Source organism: Oncorhynchus clarkii, chromosome 13 (genome assembly GCF_045791955.1).
Source record: "Oncorhynchus clarkii lewisi isolate Uvic-CL-2024 chromosome 13, UVic_Ocla_1.0, whole genome shotgun sequence".
Classification (NCBI taxonomy): domain Eukaryota; kingdom Metazoa; phylum Chordata; class Actinopteri; order Salmoniformes; family Salmonidae; genus Oncorhynchus; species Oncorhynchus clarkii.
In genome coordinates, this window is record NC_092159.1 from 230001 (window position 1) to 253144 (window position 23144).

General features: G+C 41.7%; 1 protein-coding gene across 1 annotated transcript in view; it reads left to right on the forward strand.

Annotated features, from left to right (window-relative positions):
• Positions 1 to 23144, forward strand: part of LOC139424168 (uncharacterized) — a 65817-nt gene that overhangs the window by 34605 nt on the left and 8068 nt on the right. The window contains exons 13-18 of the mRNA XM_071175851.1: positions 749 to 828; positions 1860 to 1931; positions 2012 to 2095; positions 6347 to 6451; positions 21559 to 21661; positions 21897 to 21948. Of these exons, the coding sequence (XP_071031952.1) occupies positions 749 to 828; positions 1860 to 1931; positions 2012 to 2095; positions 6347 to 6451; positions 21559 to 21661; positions 21897 to 21948 (496 nt within the window). The remainder of the gene's footprint in view (positions 1 to 748; positions 829 to 1859; positions 1932 to 2011; positions 2096 to 6346; positions 6452 to 21558; positions 21662 to 21896; positions 21949 to 23144) is intronic.

A 23144-nucleotide genomic window follows, 5' to 3' on the forward strand; every position in this document is an offset into this window, starting at 1 on the left:
CTCTCTCCTCTCCTCCCCTCTCTGTTCCTGTCCTCATCCCTCTCTCCACTGTCTTGTCTTGTCGTCCTCCATCTCTCCTCTGTCCTGTCCTCCTCCCTCTCTCCTCTCTCTGTTCCTGTCCTCCTCCCTCTCTCCTCTTGTCTTGTCCTCCTCCATCTCTCCTCTGTCTTGTCCTGTCCTCCTCCATCTCTCCTCTGTCTTGTCCTGTCCTCCTCCATCTCTCCTCTCTCTGTTCCTGTCCTCCCCCCTCTCTCCTCCCCTCTCTTGTCTTGTCCTCCTCCATCTCTCCTCTCTCTGTTCCTGTCCTCCTCCATCTCTCCTCTCTCTGTTCCTGTCCTCCTCCCTCTCTCCTCTGTCTTGTCCTGTCCTCCTCCCTCTCTCCTCTCTCTTGTCCTCCTCCCTCTCTCCTCTCCTCCCCTCTCTGTTCCTGTCCTCCTCCCTCTCTCCTCTGTCTTGTCCTGTCCTCCTCCATCTCTCATCTCTCTGTTCCTGTCCTCCTCCCTCTCCCCTCTCTCTTGTCCTCCTCCATCTCTCCTCTCTCTTGTCCTGTCCTCCTCCCTCTCCTCCCCTCTCTGTTCCTGTCCTCCTCCCTCCTTCTCCTCTCTTGTCTTGTCCTCCTCCCTCCCTCTTCTCTCTGTTCCTGTCCTCCTCCATCTCTCCTCCCCTCTCTGGTCCTGTCATCCTCCCTCTATCCCCTCTCTTTTCCTGTCCTCCTCCCTCTCTCCTCCTCTCTCTCTTCTTCTTCTAGGTGCTGTGGTTCCCAGGCAGGTCGAGGTGGTGAAGTTTGGCCTGAGGGTTCTGAAGAGCAACATGGCTGTCTACAAGGACGTGAGTCTCACAACCTTGAGTCTAGAACTTCAGACCTCTGAAACTCAGACCTCTGTAACTTAGAGCGCTGAAACTCAGAGCGCTGAAACTCAGACCTCTGTAAATCAGAGCGCTGACACTCAGAGCGCTGACACTCAGAGCGCTGACACTCAGAGCGCTGACACTCAGACCTCTGACACTCAGAGCGCTGAAACTCAGAGCGCTGAAACTCAGAGCGCTGAAACTCAGAGCGCTGAAACTCAGACCTCTGTAACTCAGACCTCTGAAACTCAGACCGCTGAAACTCAGACCTCTGTAACTCAGACCTCTGTAACTCAGAGCGCTGAAACTCAGAGCGCTGAAACTCAGAGCGCTGTAACTCAGACCTCTGTAACTCAGAGCGCTGAAACTCAGACCTCTGTAACTCAGACCTCTGTAACTCAGAGCGCTGAAACTCAGACCTCTGAAACTCAGACCTCTGTAACTCAGACCCCTGAAACTCAGACCTCTGAAACTCAGACCGCTGAAACTCCGACCCCTGAAACTCAGACCTCTGAAACTCAGACCTCTGAAACTCAGAGCGCTGAAACTCAGACCTCTGTAACTCAGACCTCTGAAACTCAGACCGCTGAAACTCAGACCGCTGAAACTCAGACCTCTGTAACTCAGACCTCTGTAACTCAGAGCGCTGTAACTCAGAGCGCTGAAACTCAGAGCGCTGAAACTCAGAGCGCTGTAACTCAGACCTCTGTAACTCAGACCTCTGAAACTCAGACCTCTGTAACTCAGACCTCTGTAACTCAGAGCGCTGAAACTCAGACCTCTGAAACTCAGACCTCTGTAACTCAGACCCCTGAAACTCAGACCTCTGAAACTCAGACCGCTGAAACTCCGACCCCTGAAACTCAGACCTCTGAAACTCAGACCGCTGAAACTCCGACCCCTGAAACTCAGACCTCTGAAACTCAGACCCCTGAAACTCAGACCTCTGAAACTCAGAAATGGGCAGTCATTCGACCTGTGTGGACATAATGTGTGTATCTGTGTTTCAGTCTCAGAGTTGGGCATACTTTCTCCACGTGCTCAATTCTCCTGCTGGTCCTCCTGACACTGCCTTTCTGACGGTACACACACACACACACACACGCTTGTCTTTCTCTGGGCTGTTGCTGTTGTTGTTGTTTCAGCATTGTGTGTTTTGTAGGAGGCGAGAAACGTTACCATGGAGATCCTGCTGAACCAGGGATCTCTGGGACACCTCATCCAGATCCCACGGACCTTCCTGATGGTGTGCACACCACACACACACACTCACATTGTACAAACACACACACACACTCACACCAGACACACACTCACATTATATACACACACACACACCACACACACACACTCACACCACACACACACTCACACACACCACACACACACTCACATTGTACACACACACACACACTCACATTATACACACTCACACACTCACACCAGACACACACTCACACCACACACACACTCACACACACCAAACACACACACTCACATTATACACACACACACACACACACACACACATTATACACACTCACACACACACACACCACACACACACTCACATTATACACACACACACACCACACACACACTCACATTGTACACACACTCACACCAGACACACACTCACATTATATACACACACACACACCACACACACACTCACACCACACACACACTCACACACACCACACACACACACTCACATTATACACACACACTCACACACACCACACACACACTCACATTATACACACACACTCACACACACCACACACACACTCACACACACTCACATTATACACACACACTCACACACACCACACACACACTCACATTATACACACACACTCACACACACACTCACATTATACACACACACCACACACACACACACACTCACATTATACACACACACTCACACACACCACACACACACACACTCACATTATACACACACACCACACACACACACTCACATAATACACACACACTCACACACCACACACACACACTCACATTATACACACACACACTCACACACACCACACACACACGCACTCACATTATACACACACACACTCACACACACCACACACACTCACATTATACACACACACTCACACACGCCACACACACACACTCACATTATACACACACCACACACACACACTCACATTATACACACACACCACACACACACACACTCACATTATACTCACACACACCACACACACACTCACATTATACACACACACTCACACACACCACACACACACTCACATTATACACACACACTCACACACGCCACACACACACTCACATTATACACACACACTCACACACACCACACACACACACACTCACATTATACACACACACTCACACACTCACATTATACACACACACTCACACACACCACACACACACTCACACACTCACATTATACACACACACTCACACACACCACACACACACTCACATTATACACACACACTCGCACACACCACACACACACATTCACATTATACACACACTCACACACTCACATTATACACACACACTCACACACTCACACACACACACTCACACACTCACATTACACACACACTCACACACACCACACACACACTCACATTATACACACACACTCACACACACCACACACACACTCACATTATACACACACACTCACACACACCACTCACATTATACACTCACTCACACACTCACATTATACACACACACTCACACACACCACACACACACTCACACACACCACTCACACACTCACATTATACACACACACTCACACACACCACTCACACACTCACATTATACACACACACTCACACATGGTAACAAGCGTTCTATTATAAAGGCTGTCATGGTAACAAACGTTCTATTATAAAGGCTGTCATGGTAACAAGCGCTCTATTATAAAGGCTGTCATGGTAACAAGCGTTCTATTATGAAGGCTGTCATGGTAACACGCGTTCTATTATAAAGGCTGTCATGGTAACAAACGTTCTATTATAAAGGCTGTCATGGTAACAAGCGTTCTATTATAAAGGCTGTCATGGTAACAAACGTTCTATTATAAAGGCTGTCATGGTAACAAGCGTTCTATTATAAAGGCTGTCATTGTAACACGCGTTCTATTATAAAGGCTGTCATGGTAACAAACGTTCTATTATAAAGGCTGTTGTGGTAACAAGCGTTCTATTATAAAGGCTGTCATGGTAACAAACGTTCTATTATAAAGGCTGTCATGGTAACAAGCGTTCTATTATAAAGGCTGTCATGGTAACAAGCGTTCTATTATAAAGGCTGTCGTGGTAACAAGCGCTCTATTATAAAGGCTGTCGTGGTAACAAGCGTTCTATTATAAAGGCTGTCATGGTAACAAGCGCTCTATTATAAAGGCTGTCATGGTAACAAGCGTTCTATTATAAAGGCTGTCATGGTAACAAGCGTTCTATTATAAAGGCTGTCATGGTAACAAACGTTCTATTATAAAGGCTGTCGTGGTAACAAGCGTTCTATTATAAAGGCTGTCGTGGTAACAAGCGCTCTATTATAAAGGCTGTCATGGTAACAAACGTTCTATTATAAAGGCTGTCGTGGTAACAAGCGTTCTATTATAAAGGCTGTCGTGGTAACAAACTTTCTATTATAAAGGCTGTCGTGGTAACAAGCGTTCTATTATAAAGGCTGTCGTGGTAACAAACTTTCTATTATAAAGGCTGTTGTGGTAACAAACGTTATATTATAAAGGCTGTCATGGTAACAAGCGTTCTATTATAAAGGCTGTCGTGGTAACAAACGTTCTATTATAAAGGCTGTTGTGGTAACAAACGTTATATTATAAAGGCTGTCATGGTAACAAGCGTTCTATTATAAAGGCTGTCGTGGTAACAAACGTTCTATTATAAAGGCTGTCATGGTAACAAGCGTTCTATTATAAAGGCTGTCATGGTAACAAGCGTTCTATTATAAAGGCTGTCGTGGTAACAAGCGCTCTATTATAAAGGCTGTCGTGGTAACAAGCGTTCTATTATAAAGGCTGTCGTGGTAACAAGCGCTCTATTATAAAGGCTGTCGTGGTAACAAGCGTTCTATTATAAAGGCTGTCGTGGTAACAAACGTTCTATTATAAAGGCTGTCATGGTAACAAGCGTTCTATTATAAAGGCTGTCATGGTAACAAGCGTTCTATTATAAAGGCTGTCGTGGTAACAAGCGCTCTATTATAAAGGCTGTCGTGGTAACAAGCGTTCTATTATAAAGGCTGTCATGGTAACAAGCGTTCTATTATAAAGGCTGTCGTGGTAACAAGCGCTCTATTATAAAGGCTGTCGTGGTAACAAACGTTCTATTATAAAGGCTGTCATGGTAACAAGCGTTCTATTATAAAGGCTGTCATGGTAACAAACATTCTATTATAAAGGCTGTCATGGTAACAAGCGTTCTATTATATAGGCTGTCATGGTAACAAGTGTTCTATTATAAAGGCTGTCATGGTAACAAGCGTTCTATTATAAAGGCTGTCATGGTAACAAGCGTTCTATTATAAAGGCTGTCATGGTAACAAGCGTTCTATTATAAAGGCTGTCATGGTAACAAACGTTCTATTATAAAGGCTGTCATGGTAACAAGCGTTCTATTATAAAGGCTGTCATGGTAACAAGCGTTCTATTATAAAGGCTGTCGTGGTAACAAACGTTCTATTATAAAGGCTGTCATGGTAACAAGCGTTCTATTATAAAGGCTGTCATGGTAACAAGCGCTCTATTATAAAGGCTGTCATGGTAACAAGCGTTCTATTATAAAGGCTGTCATGGTAACAAGCGTTCTATTATAAAGGCTGTCGTGGTAACAAACGTTCTATTATAAAGGCTGTCATGGTAACAAGCGTTCTATTATAAAGGCTGTCATGGTAACAAGCGCTCTATTATAAAGGCTGTCATGGTAACAAGCGTTCTATTATAAAGGCTGTCATGGTAACAAGCGTTCTATTATAAAGGCTGTCGTGGTAACAAACGTTCTATTATAAAGGCTGTCATGGTAACAAGCGTTCTATTATAAAGGCTGTCATGGTAACAAGCGCTCTATTATAAAGGCTGTCATGGTAACAAGCGTTCTATTATAAAGGCTGTCATGGTAACAAGCGCTCCCATTTGAAGTAAAGTCTAGATATTAGAATGCTTTCTGTAAAAAAATGTAGCTGTGAGTTAGTTTCACATAATCCACTTTTTATTTAACACACAGAGACTGAACATGTAGGTCATATTCTGTTTCTTAATTAGTTAAAACATGCATTTTCCCCTGTAGGGGTGTCACCTTTCGGGGGCCTCGCCAGTTTGCATCCCTGAGTATAATTCATGTGTATTTCTTTAATTGATTGTTGTTGGTAACTTGTGTGTGTTTATCTAGGTGTATCCAGACCAGGCCCTGTTGCTGTTGGTAACTTGTGTGTGTTTATCTAGGTGTATCCAGACCAGGCCCTGTTGCTGTTGGTAACTCAGGCTCTGGCGCTACGGATCCTCCACGAACCTCTGACCCCAGCTCTACCTGTCCTCAACTATTACAAGGTATACCTCTCCTCTGACCCCCGCTCTCTCCTCTGACCCCCGCTCTCTCCTCTGACCCCCGCTCTCTCCTCTGACCCCCGCTCTACCTGTTACAAGGTATACCTCTCCTCTGTCCTCCTCTCTCTCCTCTGACCCCCGCTCTCTCCTCTGACCCCCGCTCTCTCCTCTGACCCCCGCTCTGTCCTCCTCTCTCTCCTCTGACCCCCGCTCTCTCCTCTGACCCCCTCTCTCTCCTCTGACCCCCGCTCTCTCCTCTGACCCCCGCTCTCTCCTCTGACCTCCTCTCTACCCGTCCTCAACTATTACAAGGTACACCTTCTGGGCGCTCATGTTGGGAGTCTTTTAGGTCCCAGTTGTTGTTGCTAGCCAACTTTCAGTGGACAACCCCATAGTGTCTTTCAGGTAGGATGGTAGGATGAGAAATGACATGGAGTGGTAGGATGAGAAATTACATGTAGTGGTAGGATGAGAAATTACATGGAGGGGTAGGATGAGAAATTACATGGAGTGGTAGGATGGTAGGATGAGAAATTACATGGAGTGGTAGGATGGTAGGATGAGAAATGACATGTAGTGGTAGGATGAGAAATTACATGGAGCAGTAGGATGAGAAATGACATGTAGTGGTAGGATGGTAGGATGAGAAATTACATGGAGTGGTAGGATGGTAGGATGAGAAATGACATGGAGTGGTAGGATGAGAAATTACATGTAGTGGTAGGATGAGAAATGACATGGAGTGGTAGGATGAGAAATTACATGTAGTGGTAGGATGAGAAATTACATGGAGGGGTAGGATGAGAAATTACATGGAGTGGTAGGATGGTAGGATGAGAAATTACATGGAGTGGTAGGATGGTAGGATGAGAAATGACATGTAGTGGTAGGATGAGAAATTACATGGAGCAGTAGGATGAGAAATGACATGTAGTGGTAGGATGGTAGGATGAGAAATTACATGGAGTGGTAGGATGGTAGGATGAGAAATGACATGGAATGGTAGGATGAGAAATGACATGGAGTGGTAGGATGGTAGGATGAGAAATGACATGGAGTGGTAGGATGAGAAATTACATGTAGTGGTAGGATGAGAAATTACATGGAGGGGTAGGATGGTAGGATGAGAAATTACATGGAGTGGTAGGATGGTAGGATGAGAAATGACATGGAGTGGTAGGATGAGAAATTACATGTAGTGGTAGGATGAGAAATTACATGGAGTGGTAGGATGAGAAATTACATGTAGTGGTAGGATGGTAGGATGAGAAATGACATGGAGTGGTAGGATGAGAAATGACATGGAGTGGTAGGATGAGAAATGACATGGAGTGGTAGGATGAGAAATGACATGGAGTGGTAGGATGGTAGGATGAGAAATTACATGGAGGGGTAGGATGAGAAATTACATGGAGTGGTAGGATGGTAGGATGAGACATTACATGGAGTGGTAGGATGGTAGGATGAGAAATGACATGGAGTGGTAGGATGAGAAATTACATGTAGTGGTAGGATGAGAAATTACATGGAGTGGTAGGATGAGAAATTACATGTAGTGGTAGGATGGTAGGATGAGAAATGACATGGAGTGGTAGGATGAGAAATGACATGGAGTGGTAGGATGAGAAATGACATGGAGTGGTAGGATGAGAAATGACATGGAGTGGTAGGATGGTAGGATGAGAAATGACATGGAGTGGTAGGATGAGAAATGACATGGAGTGGTAGGATGGTAGGATGAGAAATGACATGGAGTGGTAGGATGAGAAATGACATGTAGTGGTAGGATGAGAAATGACATGGAGTGGTAGGATGAGAAATGACATGGGGTGGTAGGATGAGAAATTACATGGAGTGGTAGGATGGTAGGATGAGAAATGACATGGAGTGGTAGGATGAGAAATGACATGTAGTGGTAGGATGAGAAATTACATGGAGTGGTAGGATGAGAAATGACATGGAGCGTTAGGATGAGAAATTACATGGAGTGGTAGGATGAGAAATGACATGGAGGGGTAGGATGAGAAATGACATGGAGTGGTAGGATGAGAAATGACATGGAGTGGTAGGATGAGAAATGACATGGAGGGGTAGGATGAGAAATGACATGGAGTGGTAGGATGGTAGGATGAGAAATTACATGGAGTGGTAGGATGGTAGAATGAGAAATGACATGGAGTGGTAGGATGAGAAATTACATGGAGTGGTAGGATGAGAAATGACATGGAGTGGTAGGATGGTAGGATGAGAAATTACATGGAGTGGTAGGATGGTAGAATGAGAAATTACATGGAGGGGTAGGATGAGAAATGACATGGAGGGGTAGGATGAGAAATGACATGGAGTGGTAGGATGAGAAATGACATGGAGTGGTAGAATGAGAAATGACATGGAGTGGTAGGATGAGAAATTACATGGAGTGGTAGGATGAGAAATGACATGGAGTGGTAGGATGGTAGGATGAGAAATTACATGGAGTGGTAGGATGGTAGAATGAGAAATGACATGGAGGGGTAGGATGAGAAATGACATGGAGTGGTAGGATGAGAAATGACATGTAGTGGTAGGATGAGAAATGACATGGAGTGGTAGGATGAGAAATGACATGGAGTGGTAGGATGAGAAATGACATGGAGGGGTAGGATGAGAAATGACATGGAGGTGTAGGATGGTAGGTTGAGAAATGACATGGAGGTGTAGGATGGTAGGTTGAGAAATGACATGGAGGGGTAGGATGAGAAATTACATGGAGTGGTAGGATGGTAGGATGAGAAATGACATGGCGGGGTAGGATGAGAAATTACATGGAATGGTAGGATGAGAAATGACATGGAGTGGTAGGATGAGAAATGACATGGAGTGGTAGGATGAGAAATGACATGGAGTGGTAGAATGAGAAATGACATGGATTGGTAGGATGAGAAATGACATGGAGGGGTAGGATGGTAGGATAAGAAATTACATGGAGGGGTAGGATGAGAAATGACATGGATGGTAGGATGGTAGGATGAGAAATGACATGGAGTGGTAGGATGAGAAATGACATGGAGGGGTAGAATGGTAGGATGAGAAATGACATGGAGGGGTAGGATGGTAGGATGAGAAATGACATGGAGGGGTAGGATGGTAGGATGAGAAATGACATGGAGTGGTAGGATGGTAGGATGAGAAATGACATGGAGCGGTAGGATGGTAGGATGAGAACTGACATGGAGTGGAAGGATGAGAAATGACATGGAGCGGTAGGATGGTAGGATGAGAAATGACATGGAGGGGTAGGATGGTAACTGACATGGAGGGGTAGGATGAGAAATGACATGGAGCGGTAGGATGAGAAATGACATGGAGTGGTAGAATGAGAAATGACATGGAGTGGTAGGATGAGAAATTACATGGAGTGGTAGGATGAGAAATGACATGGAGTGGTAGGATGGTAGGATGAGAAATTACATGGAGTGGTAGGATGGTAGAATGAGAAATGACATGGAGGGGTAGGATGAGAAATGACATGGAGTGGTAGGATGAGAAATGACATGTAGTGGTAGGATGAGAAATGACATGGAGTGGTAGGATGAGAAATGACATGGAGTGGTAGGATGAGAAATGACATGGAGGGGTAGGATGAGAAATGACATGGAGGTGTAGGATGGTAGGTTGAGAAATGACATGGAGGTGTAGGATGGTAGGTTGAGAAATGACATGGAGGGGTAGGATGAGAAATTACATGGAGTGGTAGGATGGTAGGATGAGAAATGACATGGCGGGGTAGGATGAGAAATTACATGGAATGGTAGGATGAGAAATGACATGGAGTGGTAGGATGAGAAATGACATGGAGTGGTAGGATGAGAAATGACATGGAGTGGTAGAATGAGAAATGACATGGATTGGTAGGATGAGAAATGACATGGAGGGGTAGGATGGTAGGATAAGAAATTACATGGAGGGGTAGGATGAGAAATGACATGGATGGTAGGATGGTAGGATGAGAAATGACATGGAGTGGTAGGATGAGAAATGACATGGAGGGGTAGAATGGTAGGATGAGAAATGACATGGAGGGGTAGGATGGTAGGATGAGAAATGACATGGAGGGGTAGGATGGTAGGATGAGAAATGACATGGAGTGGTAGGATGGTAGGATGAGAAATGACATGGAGCGGTAGGATGGTAGGATGAGAACTGACATGGAGTGGAAGGATGAGAAATGACATGGAGCGGTAGGATGGTAGGATGAGAAATGACATGGAGGGGTAGGATGGTAACTGACATGGAGGGGTAGGATGAGAAATGACATGGAGCGGTAGGATGGTAGGATGAGAAATGACATGGAGGGGTAGGATGGTAACTGACATGGAGGGGTAGGATGGTAGGATGAGAACTGACATGGAGTGGAAGGATGAGAAATGACATGGAGCGGTAGGATGAGAAATTACATGGAGTGGTAGGATGGTAGGATGAGACATTACATGGAGTGGTAGGATGGTAGGATGAGAAATGACATGGAGTGGTAGGATGAGAAATTACATGTAGTGGTAGGATGAGAAATTACATGGAGTGGTAGGATGAGAAATTACATGTAGTGGTAGGATGGTAGGATGAGAAATGACATGGAGTGGTAGGATGAGAAATGACATGGAGTGGTAGGATGAGAAATGACATGGAGTGGTAGGATGAGAAATGACATGGAGTGGTAGGATGGTAGGATGAGAAATGACATGGAGTGGTAGGATGAGAAATGACATGGAGTGGTAGGATGAGAAATGACATGTAGTGGTAGGATGAGAAATGACATGGAGTGGTAGGATGAGAAATGACATGGGGTGGTAGGATGAGAAATTACATGGAGTGGTAGGATGGTAGGATGAGAAATGACATGGAGTGGTAGGATGAGAAATGACATGTAGTGGTAGGATGAGAAATTACATGGAGTGGTAGGATGAGAAATGACATGGAGCGTTAGGATGAGAAATTACATGGAGTGGTAGGATGAGAAATGACATGGAGGGGTAGGATGAGAAATGACATGGAGTGGTAGGATGAGAAATGACATGGAGTGGTAGGATGAGAAATGACATGGAGGGGTAGGATGAGAAATGACATGGAGTGGTAGGATGGTAGGATGAGAAATTACATGGAGTGGTAGGATGGTAGAATGAGAAATGACATGGAGTGGTAGGATGAGAAATTACATGGAGTGGTAGGATGAGAAATGACATGGAGTGGTAGGATGGTAGGATGAGAAATTACATGGAGTGGTAGGATGGTAGAATGAGAAATTACATGGAGGGGTAGGATGAGAAATGACATGGAGGGGTAGGATGAGAAATGACATGGAGTGGTAGGATGAGAAATGACATGGAGTGGTAGAATGAGAAATGACATGGAGTGGTAGGATGAGAAATTACATGGAGTGGTAGGATGAGAAATGACATGGAGTGGTAGGATGGTAGGATGAGAAATGACATGGAGTGGTAGGATGAGAAATGACATGGAGTGGTAGGATGAGAAATGACATGTAGTGGTAGGATGAGAAATGACATGGAGTGGTAGGATGAGAAATGACATGGGGTGGTAGGATGAGAAATTACATGGAGTGGTAGGATGGTAGGATGAGAAATGACATGGAGTGGTAGGATGAGAAATGACATGTAGTGGTAGGATGAGAAATTACATGGAGTGGTAGGATGAGAAATGACATGGAGCGTTAGGATGAGAAATTACATGGAGTGGTAGGATGAGAAATGACATGGAGGGGTAGGATGAGAAATGACATGGAGTGGTAGGATGAGAAATGACATGGAGTGGTAGGATGAGAAATGACATGGAGGGGTAGGATGAGAAATGACATGGAGGTGTAGGATGGTAGGTTGAGAAATGACATGGAGGTGTAGGATGGTAGGTTGAGAAATGACATGGAGGGGTAGGATGAGAAATTACATGGAGTGGTAGGATGGTAGGATGAGAAATGACATGGCGGGGTAGGATGAGAAATTACATGGAATGGTAGGATGAGAAATGACATGGAGTGGTAGGATGAGAAATGACATGGAGTGGTAGGATGAGAAATGACATGGAGTGGTAGAATGAGAAATGACATGGATTGGTAGGATGAGAAATGACATGGAGGGGTAGGATGGTAGGATAAGAAATTACATGGAGGGGTAGGATGAGAAATGACATGGATGGTAGGATGGTAGGATGAGAAATGACATGGAGTGGTAGGATGAGAAATGACATGGAGGGGTAGAATGGTAGGATGAGAAATGACATGGAGGGGTAGGATGGTAGGATGAGAAATGACATGGAGGGGTAGGATGGTAGGATGAGAAATGACATGGAGTGGTAGGATGGTAGGATGAGAAATGACATGGAGCGGTAGGATGGTAGGATGAGAACTGACATGGAGTGGAAGGATGAGAAATGACATGGAGCGGTAGGATGGTAGGATGAGAAATGACATGGAGGGGTAGGATGGTAACTGACATGGAGGGGTAGGATGAGAAATGACATGGAGCGGTAGGATGAGAAATGACATGGAGTGGTAGAATGAGAAATGACATGGAGTGGTAGGATGAGAAATTACATGGAGTGGTAGGATGAGAAATGACATGGAGTGGTAGGATGGTAGGATGAGAAATTACATGGAGTGGTAGGATGGTAGAATGAGAAATGACATGGAGGGGTAGGATGAGAAATGACATGGAGTGGTAGGATGAGAAATGACATGTAGTGGTAGGATGAGAAATGACATGGAGTGGTAGGATGAGAAATGACATGGAGTGGTAGGATGAGAAATGACATGGAGGGGTAGGATGAGAAATGACATGGAGGTGTAGGATGGTAGGTTGAGAAATGACATGGAGGTGTAGGATGGTAGGTTGAGAAATGACATGGAGGGGTAGGATGAGAAATTACATGGAGTGGTAGGATGGTAGGATGAGAAATGACATGGCGGGGTAGGATGAGAAATTACATGGAATGGTAGGATGAGAAATGACATGGAGTGGTAGGATGAGAAATGACATGGAGTGGTAGGATGAGAAATGACATGGAGTGGTAGAATGAGAAATGACATGGATTGGTAGGATGAGAAATGACATGGAGGGGTAGGATGGTAGGATAAGAAATTACATGGAGGGGTAGGATGAGAAATGACATGGATGGTAGGATGGTAGGATGAGAAATGACATGGAGTGGTAGGATGAGAAATGACATGGAGGGGTAGAATGGTAGGATGAGAAATGACATGGAGGGGTAGGATGGTAGGATGAGAAATGACATGGAGGGGTAGGATGGTAGGATGAGAAATGACATGGAGTGGTAGGATGGTAGGATGAGAAATGACATGGAGCGGTAGGATGGTAGGATGAGAACTGACATGGAGTGGAAGGATGAGAAATGACATGGAGCGGTAGGATGGTAGGATGAGAAATGACATGGAGGGGTAGGATGGTAACTGACATGGAGGGGTAGGATGAGAAATGACATGGAGCGGTAGGATGGTAGGATGAGAAATGACATGGAGGGGTAGGATGGTAACTGACATGGAGGGGTAGGATGGTAGGATGAGAACTGACATGGAGTGGAAGGATGAGAAATGACATGGAGCGGTAGGATGAGAAATTACATGGAGTGGTAGGATGGTAGGATGAGACATTACATGGAGTGGTAGGATGGTAGGATGAGAAATGACATGGAGTGGTAGGATGAGAAATTACATGTAGTGGTAGGATGAGAAATTACATGGAGTGGTAGGATGAGAAATTACATGTAGTGGTAGGATGGTAGGATGAGAAATGACATGGAGTGGTAGGATGAGAAATGACATGGAGTGGTAGGATGAGAAATGACATGGAGTGGTAGGATGAGAAATGACATGGAGTGGTAGGATGGTAGGATGAGAAATGACATGGAGTGGTAGGATGAGAAATGACATGGAGTGGTAGGATGAGAAATGACATGTAGTGGTAGGATGAGAAATGACATGGAGTGGTAGGATGAGAAATGACATGGGGTGGTAGGATGAGAAATTACATGGAGTGGTAGGATGGTAGGATGAGAAATGACATGGAGTGGTAGGATGAGAAATGACATGTAGTGGTAGGATGAGAAATTACATGGAGTGGTAGGATGAGAAATGACATGGAGCGTTAGGATGAGAAATTACATGGAGTGGTAGGATGAGAAATGACATGGAGGGGTAGGATGAGAAATGACATGGAGTGGTAGGATGAGAAATGACATGGAGTGGTAGGATGAGAAATGACATGGAGGGGTAGGATGAGAAATGACATGGAGTGGTAGGATGGTAGGATGAGAAATTACATGGAGTGGTAGGATGGTAGAATGAGAAATGACATGGAGTGGTAGGATGAGAAATTACATGGAGTGGTAGGATGAGAAATGACATGGAGTGGTAGGATGGTAGGATGAGAAATTACATGGAGTGGTAGGATGGTAGAATGAGAAATTACATGGAGGGGTAGGATGAGAAATGACATGGAGGGGTAGGATGAGAAATGACATGGAGTGGTAGGATGAGAAATGACATGGAGTGGTAGAATGAGAAATGACATGGAGTGGTAGGATGAGAAATTACATGGAGTGGTAGGATGAGAAATGACATGGAGTGGTAGGATGGTAGGATGAGAAATTACATGGAGTGGTAGGATGGTAGAATGAGAAATGACATGGAGGGGTAGGATGAGAAATGACATGGAGTGGTAGGATGAGAAATGACATGGAGTGGTAGGATGAGAAATGACATGGAGGGGTAGGATGAGAAATGACATGGAGGTGTAGGATGGTAGGTTGAGAAATGACATGGAGGTGTAGGATGGTAGGTTGAGAAATGACATGGAGGGGTAGGATGAGAAATTACATGGAGTGGTAGGATGGTAGGATGAGAAATGACATGGCGGGGTAGGATGAGAAATTACATGGAATGGTAGGATGAGAAATGACATGGAGTGGTAGGATGAGAAATGACATGGAGTGGTAGGATGAGAAATGACATGGAGTGGTAGAATGAGAAATGACATGGATTGGTAGGATGAGAAATGACATGGAGGGGTAGGATGGTAGGATAAGAAATTACATGGAGGGGTAGGATGAGAAATGACATGGATGGTAGGATGGTAGGATGAGAAATGACATGGAGTGGTAGGATGAGAAATGACATGGAGGGGTAGAATGGTAGGATGAGAAATGACATGGAGGGGTAGGATGGTAGGATGAGAAATGACATGGAGGGGTAGGATGGTAGGATGAGAAATGACATGGAGTGGTAGGATGGTAGGATGAGAAATGACATGGAGCGGTAGGATGGTAGGATGAGAACTGACATGGAGTGGAAGGATGAGAAATGACATGGAGCGGTAGGATGGTAGGATGAGAAATGACATGGAGGGGTAGGATGGTAACTGACATGGAGGGGTAGGATGAGAAATGACATGGAGCGGTAGGATGGTAGGATGAGAAATGACATGGAGGGGTAGGATGGTAACTGACATGGAGGGGTAGGATGGTAGGATGAGAACTGACATGGAGTGGAAGGATGAGAAATGACATGGAGCGGTAGGATGGTAGGATGAGAAATGACATGGAGGGGTAGGATGGTAACTGACATGGAGGGGTAGGATGGTTGGAGGGGTATAAAAGGCCTGCTACCTAGACTAGTGACAACACCTCCAGCATTTATTTTACCTTTATAATTCTTATTTTCTATGACGGCCTGGGAACAGTGGGTTGGTCTAGGAACAGTGGGTTAACTGGTCTAGGAACAGTGGGTTAACTGGTCTAGGAACAGTGGGTTGGTCTAGGAACAGTGGGTTAACTGGTCTAGGAACAGTGGGTTAACTGGTCTAGGAACAGTGGGTTAACTGGTCTAGGAACAGTGGGTTAACTGGTCTAGGAACAGTGGGTTAACTGGTCTAGGAACAGTGGGTTAACTGGTCTAGGAACAGTGGGGTTAACCGGTCTAGGAACAGTGGGTTAACTGGTCTAGGAACAGTGGGTTAACTGGTCTAGGAACAGTGGGTTAACTGGTCTAGGAACAGTGGGTTAACTGGTCTAGGAACAGTGGGTTAACTGGTCTAGGAACAGTGGGTTAACTGGTCTAGGAACAGTGGGTTAACTGGTCTAGGAACAGTGGGTTAACTGGCCTAGGAACAGTGGGTTAACTGGTCTAGGAACAGTGGGTTAACTGGTCTAGGAACAGTGTGTTAACTGGTCTAGGAACAGTGGGTTAACTGGTCTAGGAACAGTGGGTTAACTGGTCTAGGAACAGTGGGTTAACTGGCCTAGGAACAGTGGGTTAACTGGTCTAGGAACAGTGGGTTAACTGGTCTAGGAACAGTGGGTTAACTGGTCTAGGAACAGTGGGTTAACTGGTCTAGGAACAGTGGGTTAACTGGTCTAGGAACAGTGGGTTAACTGGTCTAGGAACAGTGGGTTAACTGGTCTAGGAACAGTGGGTTAACTGGCCTAGGAACAGTGGGTTAACTGGCCTAGGAACAGTGGGTTAACTGGTCTAGGAACAGTGGGTTAACTGGTCTAGGAACAGTGGGTTAACTGGTCTAGGAACAGTGGGTTAACTGGTCTAGGAACAGTGGGTTAACTGGTCTAGGAACAGTGGGTTAACTGGTCTAGGAACAGTGGGTTAACTGGTCTAAGGAACAGTGGGTTAACTGGTCTAGGAACAGTGGGTTAACTGGTCTAGGAACAGTGGGTTAACTGCCTGTTCAGGGGCAGATGGACAGATTTGTACCTTGTCAGCTCGGGGGTTTGAACTTGAACTTGCAACCTTTCAGCTACTAGTCCAACACTATAACCACTAGGCTATCCTGCCGCCCCTGTTCTGAAATTGTTTTCTGCATCTCAATCTCATCTGAAAAAGTTTTTTTTTTTTTAAATTAAATAGCTCTCCTTGGGTCCTCGCAGTGCTAGAGGCGTCACTACAGACCCGGGTTTGATTACAACCGGCCGTGATTGGGAGTCCTATAGGGTTTACTCGGCTCATTGCGTTCTAGCGACTCCTTGTGGCGGGCCTGGCGCCTGCAGGCTGACCCCGGTCGTCAGGTGTTTACCGGGTTAAGTTGGTGGGTGTTAAGAAGTGTGGTTTGAAGAGGGTCAGGTTTCAGAGGACACATGACTCGACTTTCGCCTCCCGAGCCTGTTGGGGAGTTGCAGCGATGAGACAAGATCAAAATCGGGGAGTCAAAAAAATTAAACTACAACAAAAACTATAGGGTTTTTGTGTGTAGTTCCAGTAATACTAGATTAACTAGTTTATTTATTTGTGTGTAGTTCCAGTAATACTAGATTAACTAGTTTATTTATTTGTGTGTAGTTCCAGTAATACTAGATACTAGATTAACTGACTAGTTTATTTATTTGTGTGTAGTTCCAGTAATACTAGATACTAGATTAACTGACTAGTTTATTTATTTGTGTGTAGTTCCAGTAATACTAGATACTAGATTAACTGACTAGTTTATTTATTTGTGTGTAGTTCTGGTAATACTATATACTAGATTAACTGACTAGTTTATTTATTTGTGTGTAGTTCTGGTAATACTAGATACTAGATTAACTTGTTTATTTATTTGTGTGTAGTTCTGGTAATACTAGATACTAGATTAACTGACTAGTTTATTTATTTGTGTGTAGTTCCAGTAATACTAGATTAACTAGTTTATTTATTTGTGTGTAGTTCTGGTAATACTAGATTAACTAGTCTATTTATTTGTGTGTAGTTCCAGTAATACTAGATTAACTAGTTTATTTATTTGTGTGTAGTTCTGGTAATACTAGATTAACTAGTTTATTTATTTGTGTGTAGTTCCAGTAATACTAGATACTAGATTAACTAGTTTATTTATTTGTGTGTAGTTCCAGTAATACTAGATTAACTAGTTTATTTATTTGTGTGTAGTTCCAGTAATACTAGATTAACTGACTAGTTTATTTATTTGTGTGTAGTTCCGGTAATACTAGATACTAGATTAACTGACTAGTTTATTTATTTGTGTGTAGTTCCAGTAATACTAGATACTAGATTAACTGACTAGTTTATTTATTTGTGTGTAGTTCCAGTAATACTAGATACTAGATTAACTGACTAGTTTATTTATTTGTGTGTAGTTCCAGTAATACTAGATACTAGATTAACTGACTAGTTTATTTATTTGTGTGTAGTTCCAGTAATACTAGATACTAGATTAACTGACTAGTTTATTTATTTGTGTGTAGTTCTAGTAATACTAGATTAACTAGTTTATTTATTTGTGTGTAGTTCTGGTAATACTAGATTAACTAGTTTATTTATTTGTGTGTAGTTCCAGTAATACTAGATTAACTGACTAGTTTATTTATTTGTGTGTAGTTCCAGTAATACTAGATACTAGATTAACTGACTAGTTTATTTATTTGTGTGTAGTTCCAGTAATACTAGATACTAGATTAACTGACTAGTTTATTTATTTGTGTGTAGTTCCAGTAATACTAGATACTAGATTAACTGACTAGTTTATTTATTTGTGTGTAGTTCCAGTAATACTAGATACTAGATTAACTGACTAGTTTATTCATTTGTGTGTAGTTCCAGTAATACTAGATTAACTGACTAGTTTATTTATTTGTGTGTAGTTCCAGTAATACTAGATACTAGATTAACTGACTAGTTTATTTATTTGTGTGTAGTTCCGGTAATACTAGATACTAGATTAACTGACTAGTTTATTTATTTGTGTGTAGTTCCGGTAATACTAGATTAACTGACTAGTTTATTTATTTGTGTGTAGTTCCAGTAATACTAGATTAACTGACTAGTTTATTTATTTGTGTGTAGTTCCAGTAATACTAGATACTAGATTAACTGACTAGTTTATTTATTTGTGTGTAGTTCCAGTAATACTAGATTAACTGACTAGTTTATTTATTTGTGTGTAGTTCCAGTAATACTAGATTAACTGACTAGTTTATTTATTTGTGTGTAGTTCCAGTAATACTAGATACTAGATTAACTGACTAGTTTATTCATTTGTGTGTAGTTCCAGTAATACTAGATACTAGATTAACTGACTAGTTTATTTATTTGTGTGTAGTTCCGGTAATACTAGATACTAGATTAACTGACTAGTTTATTTATTTGTGTGTAGTTCCGGTAATACTAGATACTAGATTAACTGACTAGTTTATTTATTTGTGTGTAGTTCCAGTAATACTAGATACTAGATTAACTGACTAGTTTATTTATTTGTGTGTAGTTCCAGTAATACTATATACTAGATTAACTGACTAGTTTATTTATTTGTGTGTAGTTCCAGTAATACTAGATACTAGATTAACTGACTAGTTTATTTATTTGTGTGTAGTTCCAGTAATACTAGATACTAGATTAACTGACTAGTTTATTTATTTGTGTGTAGTTCCAGTAATACTAGATACTAGATTAACTGACTAGTTTATTCATTTGTGTGTAGTTCCAGTAATACTAGATACTAGATTAACTGACTAGTTTATTCATTTGTGTGTAGTTCCAGTAATACTAGATTAACTTGTTTATTTATTTGTGTGTAGTTCCAGTAATACTAGATTAACTAGTTTATTTATTTGTGTGTAGTTCCAGTAATACTAGATACTAGATTAACTGACTAGTTTATTTATTTGTGTGTAGTTCCAGTAATACTAGATACTAGATTAACTGACTAGTTTATTTATTTGTGTGTAGTTCCAGTAATACTAGATACTAGATTAACTGACTAGTTTATTTATTTGTGTGTAGTTCCAGTAATACTAGATACTAGATTAACTGACTAGTTTATTCATTTGTGTGTAGTTCCAGTAATACTAGATACTAGATTAACTGACTAGTTTATTCATTTGTGTGTAGTTCCAGTAATACTAGATTAACTTGTTTATTTATTTGTGTGTAGTTCCAGTAATACTAGATTAACCTGTTTATTTATTTGTGTGTAGTTCCAGTAATACTAGATTAACTAGTTTATTTATTTGTGTGTAGTTCCAGTAATACTATATACTAGATTAACCTGTTTATTTATTTGTGTGTAGTTCCAGTAATACTATATACTAGATTAACTAGTTTATTTATTTGTGTGTAGTTCCAGTAATACTAGATACTAGATTAACTGACTAGTTTATTTATTTGTGTGTAGTTCCAGTAATACTAGATACTAGATTAACTGACTAGTTTATTTATTTGTGTGTAGTTCCAGTAATACTAGATACTAGATTAACTGACTAGTTTATTTATTTGTGTGTAGTTCCAGTAATACTAGATACTAGATTAACTGACTAGTTTATTTATTTGTGTGTAGTTCCAGTAATACTATATACTAGATTAACTGACTAGTTTATTTATTTGTGTGTAGTTCCAGTAATACTAGATACTAGATTAACTGACTAGTTTATTTATTTGTGTGTAGTTCTGGTAATACTAGATACTAGATTAACTAGTTTATTTATTTGTGTGTAGTTCCAGTAATACTAGATACTAGATTAACTGACTAGTTTATTTATTTGTGTGTAGTTCCAGTAATATTAGATTAACTAGTTTATTTATTTGTGTGTAGTTCCAGTAATACTATATACTAGATTAACCTGTTTATTTATTTGTGTGTAGTTCTGGTAATACTAGATACTAGATTAACTAGTTTATTTATTTGTGTGTAGTTCCAGTAATACTAGATACTAGATTAACTGACTAGTTTATTTATTTGTGTGTAGTTCCAGTAATATTAGATTAACTAGTTTATTTATTTGTGTGTAGTTCCAGTAATACTAGATTAACTGACTAGTTTATTTATTTGTGTGTAGTTCCAGTAATACTATATACTAGATTAACTAGTTTATTTATTTGTGTTGTGTGTGTTGGGCTTTACTGTTGTTGTAGGGACCAGAAGTCCTCACAAGGATAGTAAAACAAGGACCATTTGGACAAGTGGGGACAATTCGTCTGTCCCCCCCACAGGGAAAAGGTTAGGAAGGGGAAAGGGTTAGGAAGAATAGGATTTTGAACGGGAATCAATTTGTTTGGTCCCCACAAGAATAGTAAGACCAACGTGTGTGTGTCTCTGTGTGTGCAGGGTCATGTGTGGGCCTTGAGGTGGCTTGTTGGGTTCCTGTCTTCGTCTCCTGGAAGACTGGAGTCCTTCCTCAGAGGGGTAGCAGTGGAGCTGCACAACACTGGTACACACACACACTCACACACACACACACACACACCCATGTACTCACACACACACACACACACACATGTACACACACACACACACACATGTACACACACACTCACACACACACACCCATGTACTCACACACACACACACATGTACACACACACTCACACACACACACCCATGTACACACACACTGAATGAACATGTTTTGTCTGTCTCTCGCTGAATGTTTTCTTTCTCTGCAGATGGATCCCAGCTGTCGCCCTCCTCCTTCCCTTCTTCCTCCCTCAAAGACCAGTGAGTTCTGTCATTCTGAACTGACTCTTAACATTTCAGTATGTAACATATCAGTATGTAACATATCAGGGGGTAATATATCAGTATGTAACATATCAGGGGGTAATATATCAGTATGTAACATATCAGTATGTAACATATCAGGGGGTAATATATCAGTATGTAACATATCAGTATGTAACATATCAGTATGTAACATATCAGTATGTAATATATCAGTATGTAACATATCAGTATGTAATATATCAGTATGTAACATATCAGTATGTAACATATCAGTATGTAACATATCAGGGGGTAATATATCAGTATGTAACATATCAGTATGTAACATATCAGGGGGTAACATATCAGTATGTAACATATCAGTGTGTAACATATCAGTATGTAACATATCAGGGGGTAACATATCAGTATGTAACATATCAGTATGTAACATATCAGGGGGTAATATATCAGTATGTAACATATCAGTATGTAACATATCAGGGGGTAACATATCAGTATGTAACATATCAGTATGTAATATATCAGTATGTAACATATCAGTATGTAACATAGCAGCGGGTAATATATCAGTATGTAACATATCAGTATGTAACATATCAGGGGGTAACATATCAGTGTGTAACATATCAGTGTGTAACATATCAGTATGTAACATATCAGGGGGTAATATATCAGTATGTAACATATCAGTATGTAATATATCAGTATGTAACATATCAGTATGTAACATAGCAGCGGGTAATATATCAGTATGTAACATATCAGGGGGTAACATATCAGTATGTAACATATCAGTATGTAATATATCAGGGGGTAATATATCAGTATGTAACATATCAGTATGTAACATATCAGGGGGTAATATATCAGTATGTAACATATCAGTATGTAATATATCAGTATGTAACATATCAGTATGTAACATATCAGTATGTAACATATCAGTATGTAACATATCAGTATGTAACATATCAGTTTGTAACATATCAGTATGTAACATATCAGCGGGTAATATATCAGTATGTAACATATCAGTATGTAACATATCAGTATGTAATATATCAATCAGTATGTAACATATCAGGGGGTAATATATCAGTATGTAACATATCAGTATGTAACATATCAGTATGTAACATAGCAGTATGTAACATATCAGTATGTAACATATCAGTATGTAACATATC